Source organism: Clarias gariepinus, chromosome 15 (assembly GCF_024256425.1).
Source record: "Clarias gariepinus isolate MV-2021 ecotype Netherlands chromosome 15, CGAR_prim_01v2, whole genome shotgun sequence".
Classification (NCBI taxonomy): domain Eukaryota; kingdom Metazoa; phylum Chordata; class Actinopteri; order Siluriformes; family Clariidae; genus Clarias; species Clarias gariepinus.
This window is the reverse complement of record NC_071114.1, coordinates 21,263,126-21,286,269: the sequence shown is the minus strand read 5'-3', so window position 1 is coordinate 21,286,269 and position 23,144 is coordinate 21,263,126. Positions and strand designations below refer to the sequence as shown.

The window sequence follows — 23,144 nt, the reverse complement described above, 5'->3', positions numbered from 1 at the left end:
GGTTCCCAGGATTGCACTTAGACCTAAAAAAAAAACAAGCTTTCACACTTGACCAAACTTTGGATGCAAATGGCTTTGGTTGGGTTGAGACAAAAAAAAGTGCAAATGTGTGAAAACTCTCTAACTTGGGTGTGGATTTCGAGCCTGAACGCAAAACAAATACAGAAGTGCTCAGCCTGCTGGAGTTGTCTGTTCTTGTTTTGCCAGCCAGGCTGATTGCTGTGCGTTCAGGTTAATCAGCATGGGCCGTGTGTTGACCCTGGACAGTGACGAGGTTCACCGCTTGCTGGCTATTTCTGCTGATGAGCATTTACTCCATCTTTTACAATCAGCATTGACACCACTGTGCAATTTGGATTTCTAAATCATTCATTTATTCTTTCTGTGACGGCTCACTCTACATGCGGAATAAGTCTTCTGTCAGCGAGCTTCAATACAAACTCCGAAAGGATTAAATAAATGAAAATAGCATGAAATTTATTTCCATTTAGTAAACTGCAGCCCATTCTAATATTGATAATATTGTGAAAATGTAAGAAGGGGATGGAGGAATGCAAAGAAATCCTTAATAAGAGGATGAAAGTTTTCTTTACGCAGATTTTATTTATTTTAACCTTTCTATTCAGAATTTTTTTTTTCACAAAACATTAACGTGCTAATTATATGCGACTCTAAGAAGATGCAATTTGCATGAAAAATCCTATTTGCTCCTTAGCGTTTACATATAAATTGAGTTTTAATGTTTTCATCAGACATATCCTAATAGTTCATTATACAATATGTATGGAATGAAACAGACAAAATGTATATTTTTCTGTTTTTCACTTATTTAGCCTTGTGTAAGTTCCATTCCCCTCTTGCTGATCATGTGTAAGATCATGGAGAACCTGTAGTCTGTCCCCAGGAACATGTAGCACAAGGGTGGGCTATAGCATGGTTGGCGTGCTAATCCATCCCAAGCCTATAAACTCAAAAAAAAAAAAAAGAATCATACACTACAGGTATTTTTTGGAGGAAACCCACAATAGAGGGGACATACAATCTCAAGATTGGTGGTGAGATTCAACCCCCAACCTTGGAGGTCTGGGGCGACAGTGCGTGTCAGTAAGGCACTATGTTGTTTATAACAGCTATAAACAGTAATTCTAGTAGCAAATTACTCACTCACTCACTCACTCACTCATCGTCTATACCACTTTATTCTGTATTCAGGGACGCAGGGGCCTGGAGCCTATCACAGGAAACATGCAAACTGCATCTCTAATAAAGTTATTGACATAAAAAAATGCAGCTTGTCTTTGTAAGTGATGGGGTGGGGGAGGGGGATTAGTCCAAGTATTGAAAAAACAGATACATTTTAAATCGTTGTTTAAAGATTGTCAAAGTCTCCGCTGTACGGACATCTAGAGGTGTCAAGCAGCCATATTTCAGGTTTCGCGTTAAAAAGCATTTAAAACTACTAAACGAATTTACTAAACATTGAACCTTTGTACAACTTGTGTTGTTGATTTGTTTAAATGTTATGTCTTGTACAAAATGCTAAATCTTTTTTTCCTCCCCATCCTCCGCTTTACACTCCAGTCCAGTAGGTAGTGCTGTTGCACCAACTGCACATAAACCTGAAAGAAGAAGTGCTAATTTTGCAAAATGAGTCATGAGTTATGGGCAGTGTAAAGTAGTGTGTAAATTAGTGATAAGGCATTAACCAAAATAAATATTTTCATGAAGAAAATATAGCATTGCGTATCTTACTTTTCTTTCTTTTCAGTGTACAGCCTTTGTGCTCTAGTCCGCTATAGAACATCAGACTTTTGAAGATCTGATGGGTTATTGGAAGTGTTTTTCAACTTCGAGGCCGCTCCCTATATCCTGAGGCCAAGTCGATAAGTGAGGGCTGACTAGTAGGCATAAGGAGCACATCGAGCAGAAAATTAAACACCCGCACATGGATTAAAGATCTCCATCACCATGGCACTTTTCTGTTATATTGATCAAACCGGAGGTCATTTTCCTTTTAATTGGCATAGCTGTATATCCAAAAGGAGTTTTGCAATGGCATGCAGAAGTACAGACAAACAGAGATAGTTCTTATTAAAGAAGGTTGCAGCGTCCTTTATATTTTATTTAATTTTTTTACATGGTCCATATGGGATGATTTGTATATTTCAATTTTGACATTAAAGTGTGAGGCTAATTTTGGAAGTTCAAATCATAAGGTTCGGTTCGGTTCAAATGATCGGTTTGGTGCATCATCCATTTTTCTCTTTTTTTTGTTTGCTTGTTTGAATCCGAATCTCCAGAACATGTAGCAATTCTGCAGCAGTTTAACATTCAAACTTTGGCTCAGTTCGCATTAAGAAAAACACACACACGATGTTTGGTTCACTTTACGGAGTTGGAAAAAGCGATTCAGGTTTGACGGAATATTTAATTACACACAAAGTTTAATTCGGTGATCTCATCTGTATTTGGTGGCTTAGTGTGTTAAATCTTTGAGTAACTGATCTGAAGGACGGCAGTTTGAGAACAAGCTCTGCCAGATTGCTACTGTTAGGCTCTTGAGCGAGGCCCTTAACCCTGTCTGCTCCAAGGGCGCCGTATAATGGCTGACCCTGCGCTCTGACCCCAGCCGACTAACAAGAAGCTGGGATACGCAAAGAATAGAGAATTTCCCTGTGCAGTAATGTATATGTCATGAATAAAGACTGATCTTAACTTTTGTGGTGGACACTGTTGAACCAAGCTCAGGTTATCTTTGGGATTTTCACTTGCTTGTGCGTAAAGATTTGTTGAGCTTTTCTGTTGCTGTGTTCATGTGTTTACAAAGAGACTTACATTTTCAGTTCTACAAGCGACTGGAATTTTCTTGGCTGAAACTTTTTTTTTTATCTGACCCGCTGATACCAATATTAGTTGATTCCAATTTTCTTTTTTTCTTTTCCTTTTTTTATTTAAAGGTTTATGTTAAAATGTTTCTAATAAAAGAGGGATTGTTAAATAATTCATACACTTCCCTTAAAAACGTCACAAAGTCTTTCTCCAGGTTACTCCTACAGAGCATTTAGAGCTTGCTGTATGGATGAAATCCAACTTAAAAAGAAACTTCGACATGGAGGTTGAAGGCTGTCAAACGCTTCCTCTTAGGGACAAATTGCTGCAGACACACCGTTGAGGGGAAATGAAATGCAGATGCACATGATTAGTTGGTGCTGCCTTGATTGACATAAGACTTGAGAAGATCTCTTGATAGAGTGAATGTGTTTCTGTTGCTCCACTCGCACACTCATTCATGAGAATCCTTTATATCCAAGGCCGATCTATATTACATACCCCCTCAACCAATTATTCTATTTATAAAATAATGACGGAAAATATTCGTTGATGCCTTTTTTTCCTGTGACTAAGATGAGACGATGACGAGACGTCACGGATATCAGTAAACAGTGACGAAATCAGCATGTAATATTGTGGTATTGTGTAATATTGATGAGACGAAATGTGGTTTAAAAAAATTAAAACATCTGTCTTTATTTCCAACAACATGTATTTTTCGTCACAATCTGCTGTGATACGTTGTTCATTCATTATGGCATGAACAGCAGTGTTTCCCTGGCAAGTTATAAACTCAGTTATTTTTAACTCTTCGTCATCACAGCAGTATTACTCGGGCGAAGGAGAAGAGTCGATATTTGAGCTCATTTTTTAAATGGAGAAAAAAAGCCGGTGCTTATTTTAGTAATATCGGAGGGGAAACAGTGGGGGCACACAATTTGTGGGGAAAAATACTACAAACCTGAAGAGACACATCAAGGCCTACCATAAAATCACCCAGTTTTACAGGCTTGTGGTAATTGTTACCTCGTGTTAACATAATTATGTTGTGATGTATTTTATGTTAATAATTAAACCATTGCGAAACACATTAGGCAAATAGGTTGGCAAATGATTGTGACCCATAGGATCTATCCCTACAACAGTCAAAGTGTGTAAAATCAATAATTTAAAATTCAATAGATAAAAAAACTATGGACATTCAACGTTGTTAAAAATAAACGTAATTAGCTGAAAAGATCAGATGAAAAGATACGTTTAAAATGTTAAGATAATTATTTTGTAAAACACCTTAAAAATGTTTTTGGTCCTGATTGATTGTAGCATTAATTAATAATAATCTTATTGATAAAATGTTACATTGTCATTGACTAAAACTAGACTAAAATGTCCAGACTTTTAGTCGACTAAAATTTGACCAAACAAAAATATAAGATAAGATTAACGAAATATGATAAAAACTAAAAGGGACATTTATCCCAGGACTAAGACTAACATTAAAAATAGCTGCCAGAAAGCCAAAGAACATCACCGAAGAACCCCGAGGCCTGAATTTAGCTTCGATTGGACCTCTGTAAATGTACTAATAGACGAACACGCCCTGTGAGCGTATACTTGGCTCTGCTATTCACATGGCATTACTCACTCCGTTAGCACTTGGTTGCCAAGTTTATGAGCACTCATCTAGAAACCTGCAGGGGTTGTGTTCTTGTGTTTGAGAGAGGAACCGTGTTGGCCTTCTTTCTCTGTGAGGGTATAAAAATATATTCTAAAATACACTAAAGGGAAAATCAATAACTGGAAAAGCAGCATGTCTCTTTAAGCTTAATGAAAGTACTTTTTTATTGTAGAGCAGGTGTGATATTGGAAAAATAAAGCTCAGTGATGTGAGAAAATGAATTTTGGATTTATAAATGCAGAAAAACAAACATGGATTTTTATTGCAAAGACAAAATGTTTAAATGTATGTAGCATAACAATCTTTATAATAATAATCTTAATTATGCTTTTTTTCTTAAAAGAATAAGAACATCGGCCATTATTCTGAATGACGAGTTTGCATATTTAATTCGTATTTCTGTCCTTTATGAGCAGCACAGCGACGAGCCTAACGGTCATTTAATAATATTTATGGAAAATATGGAAATGATCTTCAAAAGAGAAAAATGTATTTGTACCATGTGAACAGTATGAGACGAGGTTATTTCTACTTGGCATTCCTGTCCATTTTTGTTTTCTGTATGATATCAAGACAAAAAAAAAAAAAACGGTCGACGGAGAGGGAAAAAAACGTGATTAGAAAGCTTCCTTTGTTTTAGCCATTTTGCTGAAACCATTAACACAGTCAGTTCTTTTTCCTTTTTCTTTCTGCACCGGTTCATTGGAAATGCAAATGAATCAGGATGAATAAAGAATGCGTGTCTTATTAGCACCTGGCCGAGGCCCCCGGCCAGCGAGCACGATTAGGAATGCGAAGGAGCATTCTGGGAAGAGTCAGCCGTCGACAGGGGGACTGAAGGACACTGTGTTTAAAAGTCAGCCAGCTCATGTCGGCTTGGCTGAGCAAGCCGGAGACCTCGGCACACACAATCCCAAACATTAATCGCGTGCGGTCCTGATGTGAATATCGCGCCAGGGCTGTGGTTTGTGGTTTGAGATTATAGATATTATTGATTATCTACTGTTTGCTGACTGTCTGGAGCTTTTTCTTCTGAAAAGCTTGGCAGCTTGTGTAATTTTATAAAAGAAAAAAAAACAAAAAGACTGTCGTCATGAGATTCGCCATCTTTACCCAAAGGCCTGAGAGTGTTTAAAAAGAGTCCTTATTAGAATTTAAATAAGTAACAGCTGTTGAGGAAAAAATAAGGCATTTAGTATTTGGGAATGAAATTATAGCATGTTAAAAAAACCTGCTGTACATCTTTTTGTTGTTTAAGTAATTAGTCGTGAGCTGTAAAGCAGTCTGGATTATTCACCCTTAACTAATCCAGAGTGGCAGTGGTGGCTCAGGCTGTTGAAGCTCTGGATTGTTGTTTGGAGAGTCCGGGGGGGTTCGAGCCCCGCCATCGCCGGCTTGCTTCTGTTTGGCGCTATGCCAAGGCCCTTGACCCTATTCTAATACAAAATCACTCCACTGTTGCCAGTGCAAAAGCCTGAATAAGAAAGAAGAAAATAACAGAAATATTATTTGAGGTTTGGCATGGAGATTACCTGATGCTTTGTCACACAGATGAAACAGTAACCTAGCCATCGATAGCTTCTGTTCTGCTGATTATTTTCATATGCAGTATGTTGTGGTGGACAAAAGAGACACAAGCATGTGCAAATGGATGAAGAAGATAAGGATGATATTAGTCGATGGTATGGAATATGCCATGCTTAACACTTCATACAATGATGTGCAATGATGTCAGGTTAACTATTAATTAGAACGCTTGGCACGTCAGTTTTAGTTAAGTAACCTGTTTAAGGATTGCGCTGTGTAAGGTGTGTGATCAGGAGTTAGAGAGGGATTTGAGATTCAAACTGGTGTTACAAGCTAGTTCACAACACCGATCTGCTCAAATGTGCTTCCAAGACTGTTTTTGTGTGTGGATTTTGCCGCAGACATTTGATAAATAACTTCCCTTTTGCCATTCAGAAGTGAGTGGGCGAAACCATGACAGTCAGACGTCATGACATCATGTGAGGAAGGTCAATAGAAAAGATGGAACGCGTCACCCGATGGGCTCATCAGCAAGGGAGGGCAAAACTCAAATAAATAACTAAACTATTCCGGAACATGAGATATGTAAAACTTTCTGAGCTTAATAACTAGAGTTATTATAGTTAAATAAATTCTATATAAGGTGTCATAGATGAAGTCGTCTATCACCAGAGGTTACAATTCATTGCGGACACTTTTTCCCCTAACACCTTGACGTGGCATTGATACGGCTCACATGTTCATTGTCTGCTATGTTGTGTGATTCATGCTTTTGTTTAAAAAGCGAAATATGGTCCATCAGCTGTGACACTCTCTTCCTGAAGCTGTGATCATTAGCCATTCATCGAGTAGAGAGAGAGAGAGAGAGAGAGACAGAACCGTGCGTTTACATTTTGTTGGGAATATCGTCATGCACTCCTGCTGGACATCGCATTTCACCCTGCATGAACGACGACGCTGGAGAAGACCTGAGGGAGCTCATATGGCGCTCCGTGCTGGCTTTGTGAGGAGCAGGATCAGGCCTTGTGTTATTATAATTGGTAGAGAAACGGGGATGGGGGTGGGGGAGCCAGGGCAGAGGTGAATAAAAAGGAGACAGCAAGCCATTCACACCTTTCTTTCTTACAAGGCAGATTAATGAGTTTGACCTGAAGAGCTCGGCGAGGTCGGGATGATCCGGAGCGTACTTAGCAATCAGACACAACAGTCAGTGTTTGGTGTGAGCTTGGTTAGAGATTTTTCCAAGCAAAGTAAATATGTGTTGCTTTACCTAATAAAGAATAGATCTAGGACAGTATTGTGTGATTGCATTTTGGAGAAAGTGTAAGTGGTTCGGCGAATACAAGATACTGTTACTGTAGCTAGCTAGGTAGCTAGCTGTTTTTTTTTTTTATTTATAATTTTTTTTTTGGAGGTACTACTAGGCAGCATTTAGCGATTGCTAGAAGGGTTGGGCACCATGTTGGTTATAATATTGATTTGTTTAAACTTTAATTAAATATGTCTTAGTTTTTTTTATTTATTCTAAAATTTTTTACTTATCATAATTTTTTTTATATCTGCTACTTACTCACTTATCGTCTATACCGCTTTGTTCTGTATACAGGGTCGTGGGGGGCCTGAAGGATATCCCAGGAGACTTAGGGGGCGAGACAGGGTACACCCCTAGACAGGGCGCGAATTCATCACAGTGCACACTCACCCACACTCACACACTATGGGCAATTTAGGAACGCCAGTTAGCATAATCTAAATGTGGGAGGAAACCAGAGTACCCAAGAGAAATCCACCAAGCACGAGGAGGTTGTGCGAACTCCATGCACACAGAGGTGGGAATCGAACCTGGACCCTGGAGGGGCAAGGCGACAGTGCTAATCACTAAGCCACCTGGAAGCTTTATTGTAATAATATTATTGTAGTATTCATAAAAAAAATAAAAATAAATTAAGTTCTCCAGAATTGAGTAACTTAATGTAGAAAATCAGCCAGCACTTTCATAAAGCTAGACTGTATTTCTTTGGATCACAGCCTACGCTGAACAGTACGTCCTGCCCAAAATGGTGCTGTACAAATAGGCATGCTATTACACCATCTTCTTGCATGTTTGTCGACATGTTCTGGAAAAGCTCTGTGGTTACTTAATTTCAGTGTGGGCTAAATGACCTCTTTCTGTAAAAGTCCTGGCTGCACTTAGTGAAGAAACATTCTGGGGTATTTACAGGAAGCTTGTAAGACTATTATTGCATTCAGTTAAAAAAGCAAAGAAAACCTCAACTCGAAATTAATACTTGGGAAAACGTGATGGTGTCTTCAACTCTGAGTTCTTCCGAATTCAGCAAGTGATGTTCAGTCCATCACTGATCACAGGATGTTTTTACATGGATATTAATATTTCACTAATAGTCAGAATAATAGGCCAAATTATGTGTTTGTTTTTTTTTAACATGAAATGAAAAGTGTGATAATCCATTTAGTAGGTAAATATTATTCAGGTAAACACCTTCAGTCTGAGCATTTCTTCTTAGTTGGAATAAATCTATTCTTTCTGCGACCATTTGCCCAACGTGGAGGATGTGACAGCCTTTCGGATAGGAAATTTGGTTTCTATTTCTGATCAGTCATCTTTACTTTCATCCACTGGGTCCTTTCATATGTAGTACAGCATTTAATCAATCATAAGTGAGACTGAATTCTTGTATCCAATTGTAGCACAGTAGGTGTGATTTATTGGGGAAGACTAACCTAACCATTAGAGTTGGAGATAAATACAGTACTACCTAATCTTTCTGGCAGATTAAATGCTTCATAGCATGCAGAACCACTTTGCAGCTGTCAAAAAACAATTTTTTTTATGTTATACATATAATACAAAAAATGTCAAAAAAGCTATTTCTGAAGTCTATGCCACATTTAAGCTTATCTAAAATTTTATCTAAAAGTTGCCTTCAGACATTTTAGAGAGATTATTTTATATGTGCTCCAAAAATGTCCATTTAAGCATAATACTGTTACTTCAAATATATAATAATACTTTAAAATACAAATTATTCATATTTCCTTATGTATTTAGTATAGATACCAAAATTGGCATAAGCTTTGAGTAACATATGACCTGTAAAATTGTTGCTTAAATTTTTTTTGTGTCAGTAACCATGTCAAATTCATGTTGCAATACCTTAACAATTAAAAATTTTAGAATAATACACTTTGTAAGGTCTTTTCATTTGAAATCTAAATTGACCAAGTTTTATTTGAATGACAATAAAGATCATTGAAAGATTTGGATTCAAAAACGTTACGGACACTACTGTGTTAGAAATGATTCCCTGTGTGTTTTCTGCCCTAGTCTTTTCACACTTAAGTGCAGACCAAAACTTTGCATCTGGGAATGTCTGATCATGGTGTTCCTTTTGAAATCCGTGCAGTTTGATTGCAGGGAGAAAGTGTTCCCGTAATCATGTGTTTTTTTTTTCGTTTTTGTTTTTTTAGTGGTGTTCTTTTAATTCTGTGCAAAGTGAAACTCGACCAAATTAAGCGAAAAAAATCAGTTTCGCTCTGTTTGGATTGTGCAAACTGACTGGTGTCCAAGAGCGCAAAAAAAAACGAACAAAGTACTTGCGTGTTCAGAAGGGATTTTTAGAATCCGTTGGCTGTATAAGGTGCAAGTGATTAGGCACAAACTGAACGAGTGTTCACATGAAACCAGAATTATAAACTAAGGTGTGGATACGAGTCTGCTCGTGCCTCTGTATATATTATGAGAGTCTGGGAATTTCAAATACACAGTGCATAAAATATTAATGGGAATTTTGTGCGTTTGGAGGCGAGCCGTAGACTTCGTTGGCTTCATTAGCTGCTTTTGACCTGAGGCTATGCAATGTTTTTCCTATTCAATGCCTGTGTGTGTGTGTTACGTTAGAGCTGTTAATATTTCGCTCATAAAGATAGTTTGGTCAGTGATCAGTGTGTATGAGCATGCATTACATAGAGGAATGGTGGGTAAGGGGTGGATAGGGGGCAGGGAGCCTCCAGCTAGCATGTTTAATGAGAACACATACTTAATGCAGATTTTTTTCAAGTTTTTAACTTTTGAATACTGTTTTGAGTATTCAGCTAGCCTGTGTTAAGTAGGCTAGAACATTACTGTGTTTAAGAAATTCTCTGTAGATATGCTCCATTGTAACTGATGAAAACATTATTTGTTTAACCCCCGTGCCTGAAATTGTTTCTCTGTGATGTCCAACGATCTGGGTAGAATTGCTGTTAGCCTGTCAGATTTCCACCAGAAATCTGTCAAAAACTATGATGAGTGTCTGGGCATGAAATTGATGGGGTAAAATTTTAGAGAAGATTTCAAGCAAAGTACGATGATGAGACTCTATTTCCATTCCTGTGAATCTTTGCTCGAGGTGGCTCTGAGTCTGCTGCAGTTGTTCCCGTAAACGGTCAATGAATGGAACACCTGATCCTTGAAAATTGACGGATAACTTGTCGCCATCTTGTGGAAGAGACGCATCTGTCTGAGGGAACTGTGCACACAATACAGAAACTTGCCTGGGAGTTATTGCAACACATCCCCCGTACAGTCCTGTCCTCGCTCCAAGTGATTTCCACATGTTTGGGCCATTAAAAGAGTTGCTGGGAGGCTAGCATTTCAGACATACAGTAAAGCAGAGTACTGAGAAAACTTTCTACCTTTAAAGATATCTAAGCACTCGTGAACGCAGAAATAAGTTCATTAATGTAGAAGGGGATCATATATTGATTTTTTTAAATAGAGTTTATAGTCTCATAACTGTGTTCAGTTATTCTGCACCGTCAAAAAATCCCGGTTTGACTTGAACGTCTCTCAAATATACCAGGGGTAAGCAGATATTCCCTACCCCTTATGGTTTGGATGCTCTCATTTGCCTGCATTAATTTCCTGAGAATGTGGAAATACTTTGCAATTTTACTTTTTGTATTTTATACTTTTTGACTGTTGAAAGCTGTGTCTTTAACTCCATTTTGTTGTTGTTTGTTTCCTTAGAGATGGGCACAGATCTGCCTGGCCCAGTGACCATGGCAGGTGCTGTTGTGGGTGCAGGGCAGGTGAGAATGGGGGGCAACATGCCAGGACGAGGGGGTAAGAGAAGATCAACAGGGTAAGTAACCTGTTACTTTTTAGCTCACTGGCAGTGATGGTGCCCTGACGTGTCTGTTGAACTGACTGGTGATGTAATTGTATTATATCATGATTATTTCATTTCAAGAAAATCGATTGGCTCTTAAGTTTCTGCTGGGAGGCTCTTTCTGTCAGCTGTCATACTGTATTGATCCTCCCATTATTTAATATTTCTTATATGTATGAATACTAGTCTTGAGAGTGCTTACAGTTCCAATATCAAGCCAGATATCGACCGTGCCGTTGGTCTGCGTGACCCTTCGAGACAAATCCCATGCTCCTGGCACTAATTTAATTTTACGCTGTTCATCCAGTAATTTGCAGTAAATCTGCAGGACTACATTGTTAAACGAAATAGCCATTTTGTTCAAATCTGCTACTTTTGGACACCATAAGGCAACCTTCCACTTTAATAAGCAACATTAATCAAATCACGGTGAGCTGTGAATCTGATCAGCACCAGCAAGAGCTATACATTTTAGTTGTTTAAACTGATAGTCCAGATGTCCTAAATATAAGCCATATAGTAATATTTTATTTCTATTTGCTCTTCAAGATAAGAATTTGCAAGATTTGCATGTGTTTCCTTTGACACATACATGGATCCAATGTTGGTTTAGAATTCTTCTCTTCCTGAAAAATGCCTATGTGGTAACTAGATGGCATGTGATAGCAATTGTGGTTTTGGGCAATAAAACAGACTTTAAAGTCTAAGTTTGGACAAGGAAAAACTCCCTGAGATGGCAATTGGTAGAAACTTTGAGAATAACCAGATTTAACAGGAAACCGATGGTTGATGACGAATAGCAGGGATTGATCTGCAGTCATAATAAGTGTTAGATGATTAGAAGTTCAGAATTAACAGAAGAGGTGCTTAAGTTAACATACAGTCCAGGGTCAGGTACAACACTATATGACAGTATTATCAAGTGCAGTTGCAAAACCAAGCAAGCACCATGATCAAACTGGCTCTCATGAAGACCATCCCAAGAAAGCAAGACCAAAACGTAGGAGAAGAGGAGAAGTTCATTTAGTGTTACCAGTATTAAAAACGACCGATTAACAGCAGCTCAGAATAGAGTCGTTATGAAGGCTTTACAGAGCATAAGTAGCAGATACATCTCAGTATCAACTGTTAAAAGGAGATGATTGCATATTTTGGACGCCTTCAGCATTGTTTTACAATGTAGAAAGACATAAAAATCAGGAAATACCATGGAATTATAGATGTATCCAACAGTTTGACTGGTAGTGTATGTATTTATGTAATTATGTTGTATAATATATTATTAATATGTAAAAACATATTAGGATATACTTTTATTCGTCCCAAAGTGAGGAAATTTCTAATGTGAATGGGTATAGTTCAGATATTTAGTTTTCTAAACATGAATGACCTCTGGTTTTGTGGCAGATCCTATTTGTGGCTTATCCAGTCACAAACATTTCTGTAAAAGATCATACCCGAGAGATGGTACACGGCAAAGACATTAGCTCAGAAATGAGAGACATCTTGAGTCAGAAATATAAACAGACAAAGTATTTGTTTATACCCCACATTAAAGTTACATTAAAGCGCAGATTTGCGTCATTCTCTAAATATGGTGACTTTCTGTCCAGCACAATCGACTTTTAAATTCTGTTTCTTTCTATTTTATTTTTTTAGTGAATTCACAGTAAAATTCTTTTTGAACGTGGTGACATTCTATTTAGTTCAAGTTAAACAACTATTTGTCATGAAATTTCTCCTAGACTGAGGCGTAAAGCTGAATGACCTTTACAGAAGACTTCAAACGCAGTACTGTATCGAGACTCTTGCCTGCAGTTTAAATTTTGATGGTGCAAACATTTTTAAGAATACCATTAAAGGAATTCCTGGGAGCCCAGTGTTTCAGGTGTGACGCTGACAGTCTGATTATGGCTCTGGTGTATCGAGAAAATGTTTTACATTGTTGCTATCTAAACACTAGTAAAACGCCAGGATAAGTGTGGCAGGGGCGTTATATAGAGAAATGTAGTTTTTACTTTCATAACTGTGTTCTGTTACAATGCACAATCAAAAGTCCTGGTTTGACTTGAACACCCATTATATTAGTTTCATAAGCCCACACTGTTGACACGGAAAAATTTGTAAAGTTTTCCATTTTCCAACATGGCAACAAAACATCTCAAGCACACAAATGTGTAGCTCCAAGGACACTGCCTTAAAGGGAAATAATCTACAAGTAAAAGAAAATCATAAAATAAATAAAATAAATTTGAACCATCATGCATTTTGGGATTTTAAAATAGTGACATTCTGTTAATTATGATAGACGTGTTCGACGGCCATGATAATGCTTCCAAAAGCATCTAATCACAAAAACAGTAATAAGTTTAAATTGTACATTATGTGGCTCCTTTAATTTATTTTTAAGCTAGGCCAAGACCAGTAAAGTTAAGGGACAGGTTAGTTACCATATTCTGAATGTGACTTGTTTCTCATTTGGTCCTTATCAGAGTCAGTGACTGGTCACATAAAGCATTTCTGTGAAACCAAAAAGTCATCATTTCAGAAAGATCAAATTACTGACATGCAACAAGCAAATAAAACATCTAAGGAGATTTGAAATCGAAACTGGAATGGAGTTAAAAGCTGTCCAGCACTTGAACTGGAAAAGGAAAACAGTGTCTCATCTGTGGTGTTGTTTAAAAAACTTAGAATCAGAGTCGATCTAAACGCATCATGAAGTTGCATTGCAAAAAATCATTAGTAGAAATGTTTAATAGTGAAAGAAAAAGTATTTGCTCACAAGAGAACTCGCAGGACTGGGACTAAACAGCTGTGTGGCCACGAGAAAACCACTTGTTATTGAGACTCGTCGAAATTTGGCTTTAATTTGCGGGAAAGCAAAAAATTTGGAGCAATGAAAAAACGTCATGTAGTCTGATAAGACCAGGTTGACCCAGTTCCAGAGTGGTGGGTGGATCCTGGTGAGAGGGGAACAACATTAAGTGGTGTACCCATCTCAAATACACTGTATAAGCCTCTGGAGGTAGTGTTATATTATAATTTAGGGTTACTTCAGTTGGTTCGGTCTAGGCTCACCAATGTTATGTGGCAATAAAATAAAATCAGCTGACAATCTGAATGTACTGAATGACCAGGGTATCACATCAGGGTATCACATCATGAATTAGTCTTCAAATTATGTGACATAATCAAAGCCAAAAGGTGATCAATTAAGTCCTTATGTGTGTGATGTGATGTGATTAACAACTTGGGAACTTGTCTGTTACATCAAGTTTACTGGGGTATCAGATGACACATGGAGCTGTGATTTGCCCATCCTTATCGTATGTTGCATGATTTATATTTTCATTTAACCCAGCTTATTGTATCTCCTTCATTTTTAAAAGAAATCAGGAATTAATCCAGCTCCTTCCACTTACTTGTTTGCCCTTGATTTATTGGATTGATCAGTGCTTAGAAAAATTACTCATACCTAATTTAAAGGTTTGTAGGAAGCGCAGTCAATACTAGGCTTAGGTTTTCAAGCCAACACAACATCAAGACGAGATGCTCTGCAAGAGGCTAAGATTGTTGTTTTGCTGCACAATATGGTGTTCAGAATGTCCCGTTCAATCTGAACAGTTGCTTTTATTTCTATTAGCTGTAAAAACACACTTATATGCATGCCGTTTCCATGGATAAACCGCTTCAGACGCCCACCTGCTGGCGTCGGTGACCGTTTCATCAGTGGCATGCTGGTGGAGTTTACACTTCAGCAGCATGTCTATTGATCAGAGTAGAAAGTAGAGCTCTCAGAATTTCACACACAAACCAGTTGACAGTCTGTGACATTTAACCTGATGTACAGAGAAATAAGTAAATGCGGCAGACAACACTAAACTGACCATGGCCATGTTATAGCAAAGGTGGGCATGCTCATGTCTAATCTTATTATTATTATTATTATTATTATTAGTTGCCTGGTAGAAAAACAAGCTTAACATTCAGAAATACACTAAAAGGGATATGCCTATGGCTTTGAGTTTGGGAATCTCTGCTTATAGCACAGCTATTTTCCTTTATAAACACCAGCTGATGCACAATCTGGTCAAAGGTAAAAAAAAATTTACACACTCATGTATGCGGAAATGTGCAAATAAAATGTCTTATGTTTTTGTATGTTTGGAGACTTTTGGATTCAACACATTAACACAAGTAGGCCTAGTATCACAGCGCCATCTACCAGACGTATGTAAAATAGCTCAATTAATGCAGGAAAAGGGGTGAGCAAAAAATATGCCTCTGTGTGCCGCTGGGTTTTGTGAAAATACTTCTTGGGCCAAATCTGGCCTGCACGTGTAGGTTCTACATCATTACTAGTAGTATGACCTACGTTTTTAGCGGCCCCTGTAATACAAGCCTGATTTGTAATGCTAAAAAAGTCAAAATCCAAAAAGGTTCTCCTTGTGCCATGACTCATGTGTGCTCGATCGGCTTGGGATTTGGGGATTTTGAAAGCAGGTCAGCATCCTTGAACTCTTTGCCTGCTGGACCCCGTGCATGGCAGGCTATAGTGCACTGTGTGTTGAAGCCAGCATTGACTTTTTTTTTTGAAAGCTGTGTTTAGATGGCTTTTTTTTTTGGATTCGGACCAGATAGCAGGCTTTTGGTCCCCGCAGCATTAATGAGTCTTTGGTGCCCAAGATCCTGTCACCAGTTTACTGGTATATAATTGATTAATGCGTTAATCAAATGTGGTGTTAATATGTGTTGTTAATGTTATGGCTAATTAGTGTAAGTACAAATAGACATACATTTAAAGCATTTTATTTAAAGTCGTACTGAACCTTTAAACCTAAAAATTGTTAAAATTTTTATGCCAAGGGGATCTCTATTTCTTGTTGCCAGTGATCTTTGTAAACATTTGTAAACAAAAGTGATTTTATATAACTTTTGATGAATAGTGAGAAAGTATGTTCGCCTCATTTAATTTCTCGCCCTGCAGGATGGACTTTGATGACGAAGACGGCGAAGGGCCGAGCAAATTTTCAAGGTTACAATCACAACCACATAGCTTCTAAAACTTTACTGCATTTCAATGACATTATTACAGTAGTGGTCGATTTCATTTAGATTTGTTTCCATGATTGAAACACTTAGAAAGGATTAAACATTTTTTATCTTCTTAGCATTAGCATCACATACCATGAATCATGTCTTTATTATTTTACATACACATTGTTAATCATGTTTTATTTAAGTTTTGTCCCCAGTGTGTTTCTCAGGCATGCTGCAGTTTGAGTTTGTGCCATTTTAAACCATTTAATCATGTTTTTTTTCATTATTTATTTTTTGTTTGCCTCAGTGTGTTGTTTCTTTCCAGTCCATGTTCTCTTTTTGGATGTGTATCCGTAATTCCCTGGAGTGGAGACACTGCCCTCTGCTGGTCAACACTGTTCCTCACTTAAAGTATCACTGCTATAAACCCATCACAGCAATGCAGCCTAGAGCAGTACAGTACCACAGCGGCTAAATCTGCCCCGAATATTTGATAAGCCCTAAATTAGCTAAAATGTGACAGCATTTAAATTGCATTTGAATTTTAATGTTACAATAATTGACTTGTCACAACAATCATGATTTTGTTTTTAAGGAAAAAAACAAACAAAACCCTTTCCTTATCATATTTTGACTATATTGAATATAACGTATCATGTTTTTCAAATATGATTGCTAATGCAAAGTATTTCTAAATAATAATGATAATTATGTGATTACCCAATCCAAGAAGAATATATGGTACTTGTTTAAATGCTTAAAAAGGGACCTGAAAAACCCTATTTATCATGTGGATAATAAATCCTTATTTAGAACTAAGTAACATCAAATTTGTCCATTTTAGCATCATGTATTTTAATACACACTACCTTACCACATGAAATAGAGACATAGACATTTTAAATTGATCTAGGTTTCAGTTTTTTTTATTGATTCATTTATGATGTCTTTAGTCCATTGCTTGTTGTATATGTACATACATACATACATACATACATAAATACATACATACATACATACAGTAGTGTGCAAAAGTCTCGAGCAAAGCCCTCAATTCTTTATATTTTGCTTCTAAAAATCTAGACTTTCTTGTATGTTTGACCTATGAATCTAAGACATGGACCAGTGTGGACCAGTGGCTGTTACATAGACAATTTTTAAATAGTATCTTTAGGCACTTTGCAGCCTGTCACAACAAAACATTAGTTTGCATTTCTTTAATTTAATCGTATACTTTGTTTTAATATAAAGAGATGATGTTGGCTCAAGACTTTTGCACAGTACCGTATCATATACACATGTTAAGAATGTTAACGTACTCATTAGTTTCAGTATTTGAAGCATCTGTTACATGCAAGCCTGTTAAATCCTTTCTTTACATATTCTATTCTTTTTTCTGTTTGCAGGTATGATGATGATCAAATGCCCGCTGATAAAGAGCGTTATGCCAGGTAGGGCGATGTGGCACTGCTAGAATTCTGTAACTGAGACGCAGGCTCTTTTGTAGAGCCCAGCCGTTGCCTCTGTTCTGGCAGGAAGTCGTGAAAAATGAGCAAGTGATCTAAGCGTGCATGTTTAAGACCACATTTATTAACTCAAGCTGAGGAACTGTTAGAGCCATATTTCACACACAGCTAGTATTTGTACTTTTTTAAAATATTAATATTAATATTAATAATAATAATAATAATAATAATGGCAATTTTCTGCTTTTGTATATTTGGAGCAACAAGTAGATACAAATGCATCTAGTGGCAATAGATGACACCCCTAGTTAACAGATTCTTTGCAGTTCTTCTCTGGAGTTTTTCTGCCTAGTAAACTGCAAGGCCACTCAGAGCGCTAGACAGTTTCTTTCTTACTTAAGATGGGTTTCAACAGATCCGTCACAAACTTCTGGTTATACTGTCAAGTGTGAAAGATCCAATTTTATATTCTGAATAACTAAAGTTGAATGTCAGACTTTTTTTTTTTATCAGAGGCATAAAATCTACTTTCCTTAAACATGATGGCTGTGAGACAAAAATATCTATCTATTTTTATAGAAACGTTGCTCCATGTGGCGGCACGGTGGCATAGTGGTTAGCACTGTGGCCTCACAGCTTCACGGTTGAGGGTTTGATTTCCGCCTCGGGCAGTGTATGCTAGTCAGTATTTTAGAATTCCTTGTAGTGTGTGGTTGAGTGTGTGTGCTTGTGTGCCCTGCAATGGATTGAGCTAGTGAGTGAGTGAGCTTCTTTCGTCCATGTAAATTTTTAATGATTTCATTATTATTACCTTATAATGTGTTTTTTGTCTTTATGCAGCCAGGTCGCACCAAGCAATCTCGCTTTGATGATTAATACTACTGATTCAGAACACCGCTTTCTCGTTTTGTATTGGCGTTCACTTTAAAAAAAGGGATTTAAAAAAACTGTGCACTCTTTAATGAACGTCTGAGCTGATCAGTAAGGGGGGATACGAGTATTAATGAGTACTTGCTGACTGATTGTCCAACCTAATGTGGTGATTTTTGTCTTCACGTTCTCAAAAAAAGAAAATGGAATGAATTGCCGACTAGTGCCAAGACCCAAGACGTGCACAGCATTTTCAGGACCTTAGTGGACCTCAGTGGGTCAGTACTCACATCCATGGTCTTAGACGCAGGCACTATTTTTGTTTTGATTCACATAGAGCTTTTAACAGGGTACAGTATTTTGTCGCAAGGCAGCTGTACAGAAACCCAGATGTAGATTTAAATCTTAAATGAGCAAGGCAAAGGTAAAAAAGTGATGATATCTGTGATGATATGAAGAAGGAACATTAAGAAGAAGCAGGCAGGAAAAGGAACAGATCCTCTGGGTGACACCACATAGTGAGGCTATAAATTAATGCGGGATCCAGTCTTAATCAAAAACTGCTAGCCTGTCTGGTCCGATCCCACAGAAGAGCTAATGGATCACACAATCGCTGAAAAAGAAAAGTCACTGCTGACTATCAGACAAAGATATCAGAACGCTCTGTGCATCCCAGTTTGCAGTGTATTGGGCTTAGCAGGCGAAGAGGTTATGGTTGTTGATCCGACCTCCACGTTCCTCAGATCTCAATCCAATCAAGCATCCAAGGGAAGTACTGGACAAACAAGTCCATGATCCATGGAGGCCTCACTTTTCAACTAATGACCTGCTGCTAACATTCTGGTGCCAGACACCACAGCACACCTTCAGATGTCTTGTGGAGTCATGTATCAGGCAATCAGAAAAACAGTGCAAACAAACAAAAAACAATATCCTATATCATACGTACAGTTGTGCGCTGAGTAAAACCCCAAATGCAAGAATAGCACAGGTTTCAAAAGACGGTAATTGATCTATAATAGGCTCTTTGTAAGTTCTGTAGGAAACAGTCATTTATGCTTTATGCTGCACCAGTGATGCCACATTAAAGTAATTTATGTTTACATTGCCTCGAAAGCCCTTATTTATATGTAGTTTAGTTTTGTCCTGTATTTGTGGTTGTTCAGGTCAGCCATGATACAATGCCTTTGGATTGAAGCCTTGCTCAAGGCTCTGACAGTGCCAGGCATCACTTCAGCAGCCCAGAGCCATATTTACTGAGCTGTATATTTTTGTCAGTTAACACTGCATTCTATCTTTAGCTATGGCAGGCTAAGGGAGTTTTTAAAATGTTTTTAATGTTACGTTACGCACAAGGTAATGCTAACGTTTAATGCTTCTACTGTATTTTACAAATCAGCTGAATTAAAAAGATATAAAATATATGTGCATGCATCTTCAATCATCCTCTAACGTTTGCCATGGTAACAAGCAGCATACAGTATTGGTGTTTATTTTGGTTTCTGTCCTCGTTCAGTCTCTGTTCCCCTCCTGTCATTTCTTTGTCACACCATTGATATCACCTGTTTTCGTGATCCTCCTGGAGTAGATTGTCTGCCATTTTATGTTTTGTTGTGATGTCTTGCATCACTTTCTGAGTTTTGTGTCTATTAGAAATTCCTGGTTTTGATCTTTTCCTCCTTTGACCCTGTTTGTTTGTGCTTTGGCCCATGCAAAGAAATGCTTAGGTGTAGAAGGACATTCATCATACAGCTATTTTAGACAGTGGAATAATGTTACATGCAAACAATGTAAAGTCAAATCCAATCGACATGAGTACAGTTTGCCAGTCAGATAGAGATTTTTTTTGTGCTTAAATTTATATATAATAAATGTTAATTCATTATAAGTTCACCCTTTATTTAATGCAGTTTTTGCAATTAGATTTTTTTACAGAATGTTTAGTAATTCAAATTAAATTTTATTTGTCACATACACAGTCATACACAGTACGAAATGTAGTGAAATGCTTATACGACCACCAGTGACCTTAAACAGAGAATTAAAGCTTATAATAAGAAATAAATATGAATAAAAGAAATACGATAGAAAAATTAAATTGAACTAGGAAAAATAGGACTAAAAATAGAAATATGCTGTACATAAAAATAGAAATATACTGTACAAATAGAAATATACTGTACAAGAACATTCAAGAAATTGAGAAATTTTTATATTTTTGGAAGAATATTTATAATTATAAATATATATTTATACATAATATATAGAATTATATAAATATATAATTATACTTTTTGCGTAAGTGATTATGCATGCATATAAAGCACTAGCTTTTTTCCTGATTCTCTGTGCAGAGAGAACCACAGTGAGATTGAGCGACGCAGACGGAATAAAATGACGCAGTACATCACCGAGCTATCGGACATGGTGCCCACCTGCAGTGCACTGGCTAGGAAACCCGACAAGCTCACCATCCTGCGTATGGCCGTGTCACACATGAAGTCCATGAGAGGAACTGGCAACACGTCGACTGATGGAGCCTACAAACCCTCCTTCCTCACGGAACAGGTGGGCAGCATATTATATATTATATCCCTATATGGGAAGAGGTATGCATTAGGGAAAAACAAATAAAATTAGTCTATTGAGTTTTTAACTCCTCATTTAAAGCCCCTTATACTCTATTAATAAGATTTAAACAACAGACAGAAATGATGAAACTTTAAGAGAGATACAAATGCTCCAGGCTGCTGTTAGGAGTTGCAGAGGAAGCAGGGACGATTTCTGTGATTGTTAATTTTATACTATAATATTAATATTTTTAGGCTCTGCTTGTCCCAATCATTACACACTCACCTTAAAAGACATTGTTAGGATTAGTAATGTCTGGTTTATTTTTAGTGATAAAATTAGACTGTGATGGATTGGCACCCCATCCAGGTAGTATTCCGCCTCATGCCCTAAGTCTCCTGGGATAGTGTACACGGCAATGTATATTTAAGAGTACAGTAGAAAAATATAAAGAATAGGAAAGATTCACAAAAGAAAAAAGGTGCCTGCCTTAGACCAGACACAAGTAAGAGACACATCGGTCTCTGGGAACTGTATGTAGAATCATTCACTAACACCACTTATACATTACCTGGACTCAGCTGACCTCGCTCAAAGCAATTTCCACATGTTTGGGCCATTAAAGGAGTTCCTGGGAGGTCAGTGTTTCAGACATGAAGCAGGCAGTTCGATCATAAATCTTGCGTACAGACAAATATTTATTTTTTAAAATGCTAGAATGTGAAAATGCAAGCTTCTAATCGAAGCATAACCGGATAACCATCACTGATGTCTACATTAGGCAAATATGTTAGGGACATCATAGCATGCAAATGCTTTTAGTCTATATCGTAATGTGTGGTGCGTTTTGTTCTGCAGGAGCTGAAGCACTTGATCCTAGAGGCGGCTGACGGCTTCCTGTTCGTGGTGGCGGCTGAGACGGGGCGTGTGATCTACGTGTCGGACTCTGTAACCCCCGTGTTGAACCAGCCTCAGTCCGAGTGGTTCGGCAGCACTCTGTACGAGCAGGTCCACCCTGATGACGTGGACAAACTCCGTGAGCAGCTCAGCACTTCCGAAAACTCCATGACTGGTAAGGCACTTAAAAGTAACCTAAAGATAGGAGATGCATAGAAGATATTTATTTAAACTTAACCGAATTAGGACTGGCAGGCATATCAGACGTAAAAAAACAAGGGTTTTAAATTAAAGCGTTGATTAAGGTGCTAAAGATAGTATAAGAAAACGGCAATTACTATAGGCCCTCATATTTTTTTGTAAAATAACTGATTCATTTTTATGTACTGTATCTGTTATGTATTATGTAACTACAGCAAAGTTAATAGAAAAGTTATGCAGTTATAAAAGTGAGAAATGTAAGTATGGACCTGCTTATAGATTCTTCTAGTTTAAATGTCAGGAATAAGTAGGTATGATTTACAGTTTGCTCTGTGATTCCTTTATGTTAATGCATCATACATTATAAAACCTTTAGGGAATAAAACTAAATATAAATACTGTAATACAAAGAAGTAAGGACATAAATGACAAAATACAGTATATATAAAAAGGTAAAAGACTGGTAGAATAAAAGGTTGTTGCATCTTCTGTTGGATGGTATCGCCAGTGGCAACACTTTGTAACCACCCAGTTAACATTTCAACATGGGTCGGATGTTGCCCCATTCTGGGTTTCTCAATAACAAGCCATGAAAAGGGTAGTGAGTGGACATTTTATTCCAAATTTTATGATATGAATGATAATTTAAACTTTGTGGATACACAAACTATGAGGGGCGTTCAAGTCAAAAAAGGAGTTTTTATTGTGTAGAATAACAGGACACATTTATGAGTTAAAACTACTTTTATTTTTCTGTATAATCCCCTGCTACCTTACTGCACTTATCCCAGCATTTCACTAGTGCTTGGATATCATCAATATAGAAAGTTTTCCCAGTACGCTGGAGCCAAGCTTGAACTGCCTGCTTTACACCTAAAACACTGGCCT

At 37.4% G+C, this 23,144-nt stretch overlaps 1 protein-coding gene across 7 annotated transcripts in view; it reads left to right on the top strand.

The window, feature by feature from the left end:
- arnt2 (aryl-hydrocarbon receptor nuclear translocator 2) overlaps window positions 1–23,144 on the top strand; it is a 129,242-nt gene that overhangs the window by 5,799 nt on the left and 100,299 nt on the right. For 2 of the 7 annotated variants that reach the window (XM_053513076.1, XM_053513075.1), the window contains exons 2-6: window positions 11,067–11,181; window positions 16,199–16,246; window positions 18,788–18,865; window positions 20,918–21,155; window positions 22,017–22,230. In XM_053513076.1, coding sequence (XP_053369051.1) covers window positions 11,067–11,181; window positions 16,199–16,246; window positions 18,788–18,865; window positions 20,918–21,155; window positions 22,017–22,230 — 693 coding nt within the window. Of the gene's footprint in view, window positions 1–11,066; window positions 11,182–16,198; window positions 16,247–17,657; window positions 17,703–18,787; window positions 18,866–20,917; window positions 21,156–22,016; window positions 22,231–23,144 lie in introns of all 7 variants that reach the window. The other 5 variants (XM_053513079.1, XM_053513078.1, XM_053513081.1 and 2 more) reach the window with 3 other exon arrangements.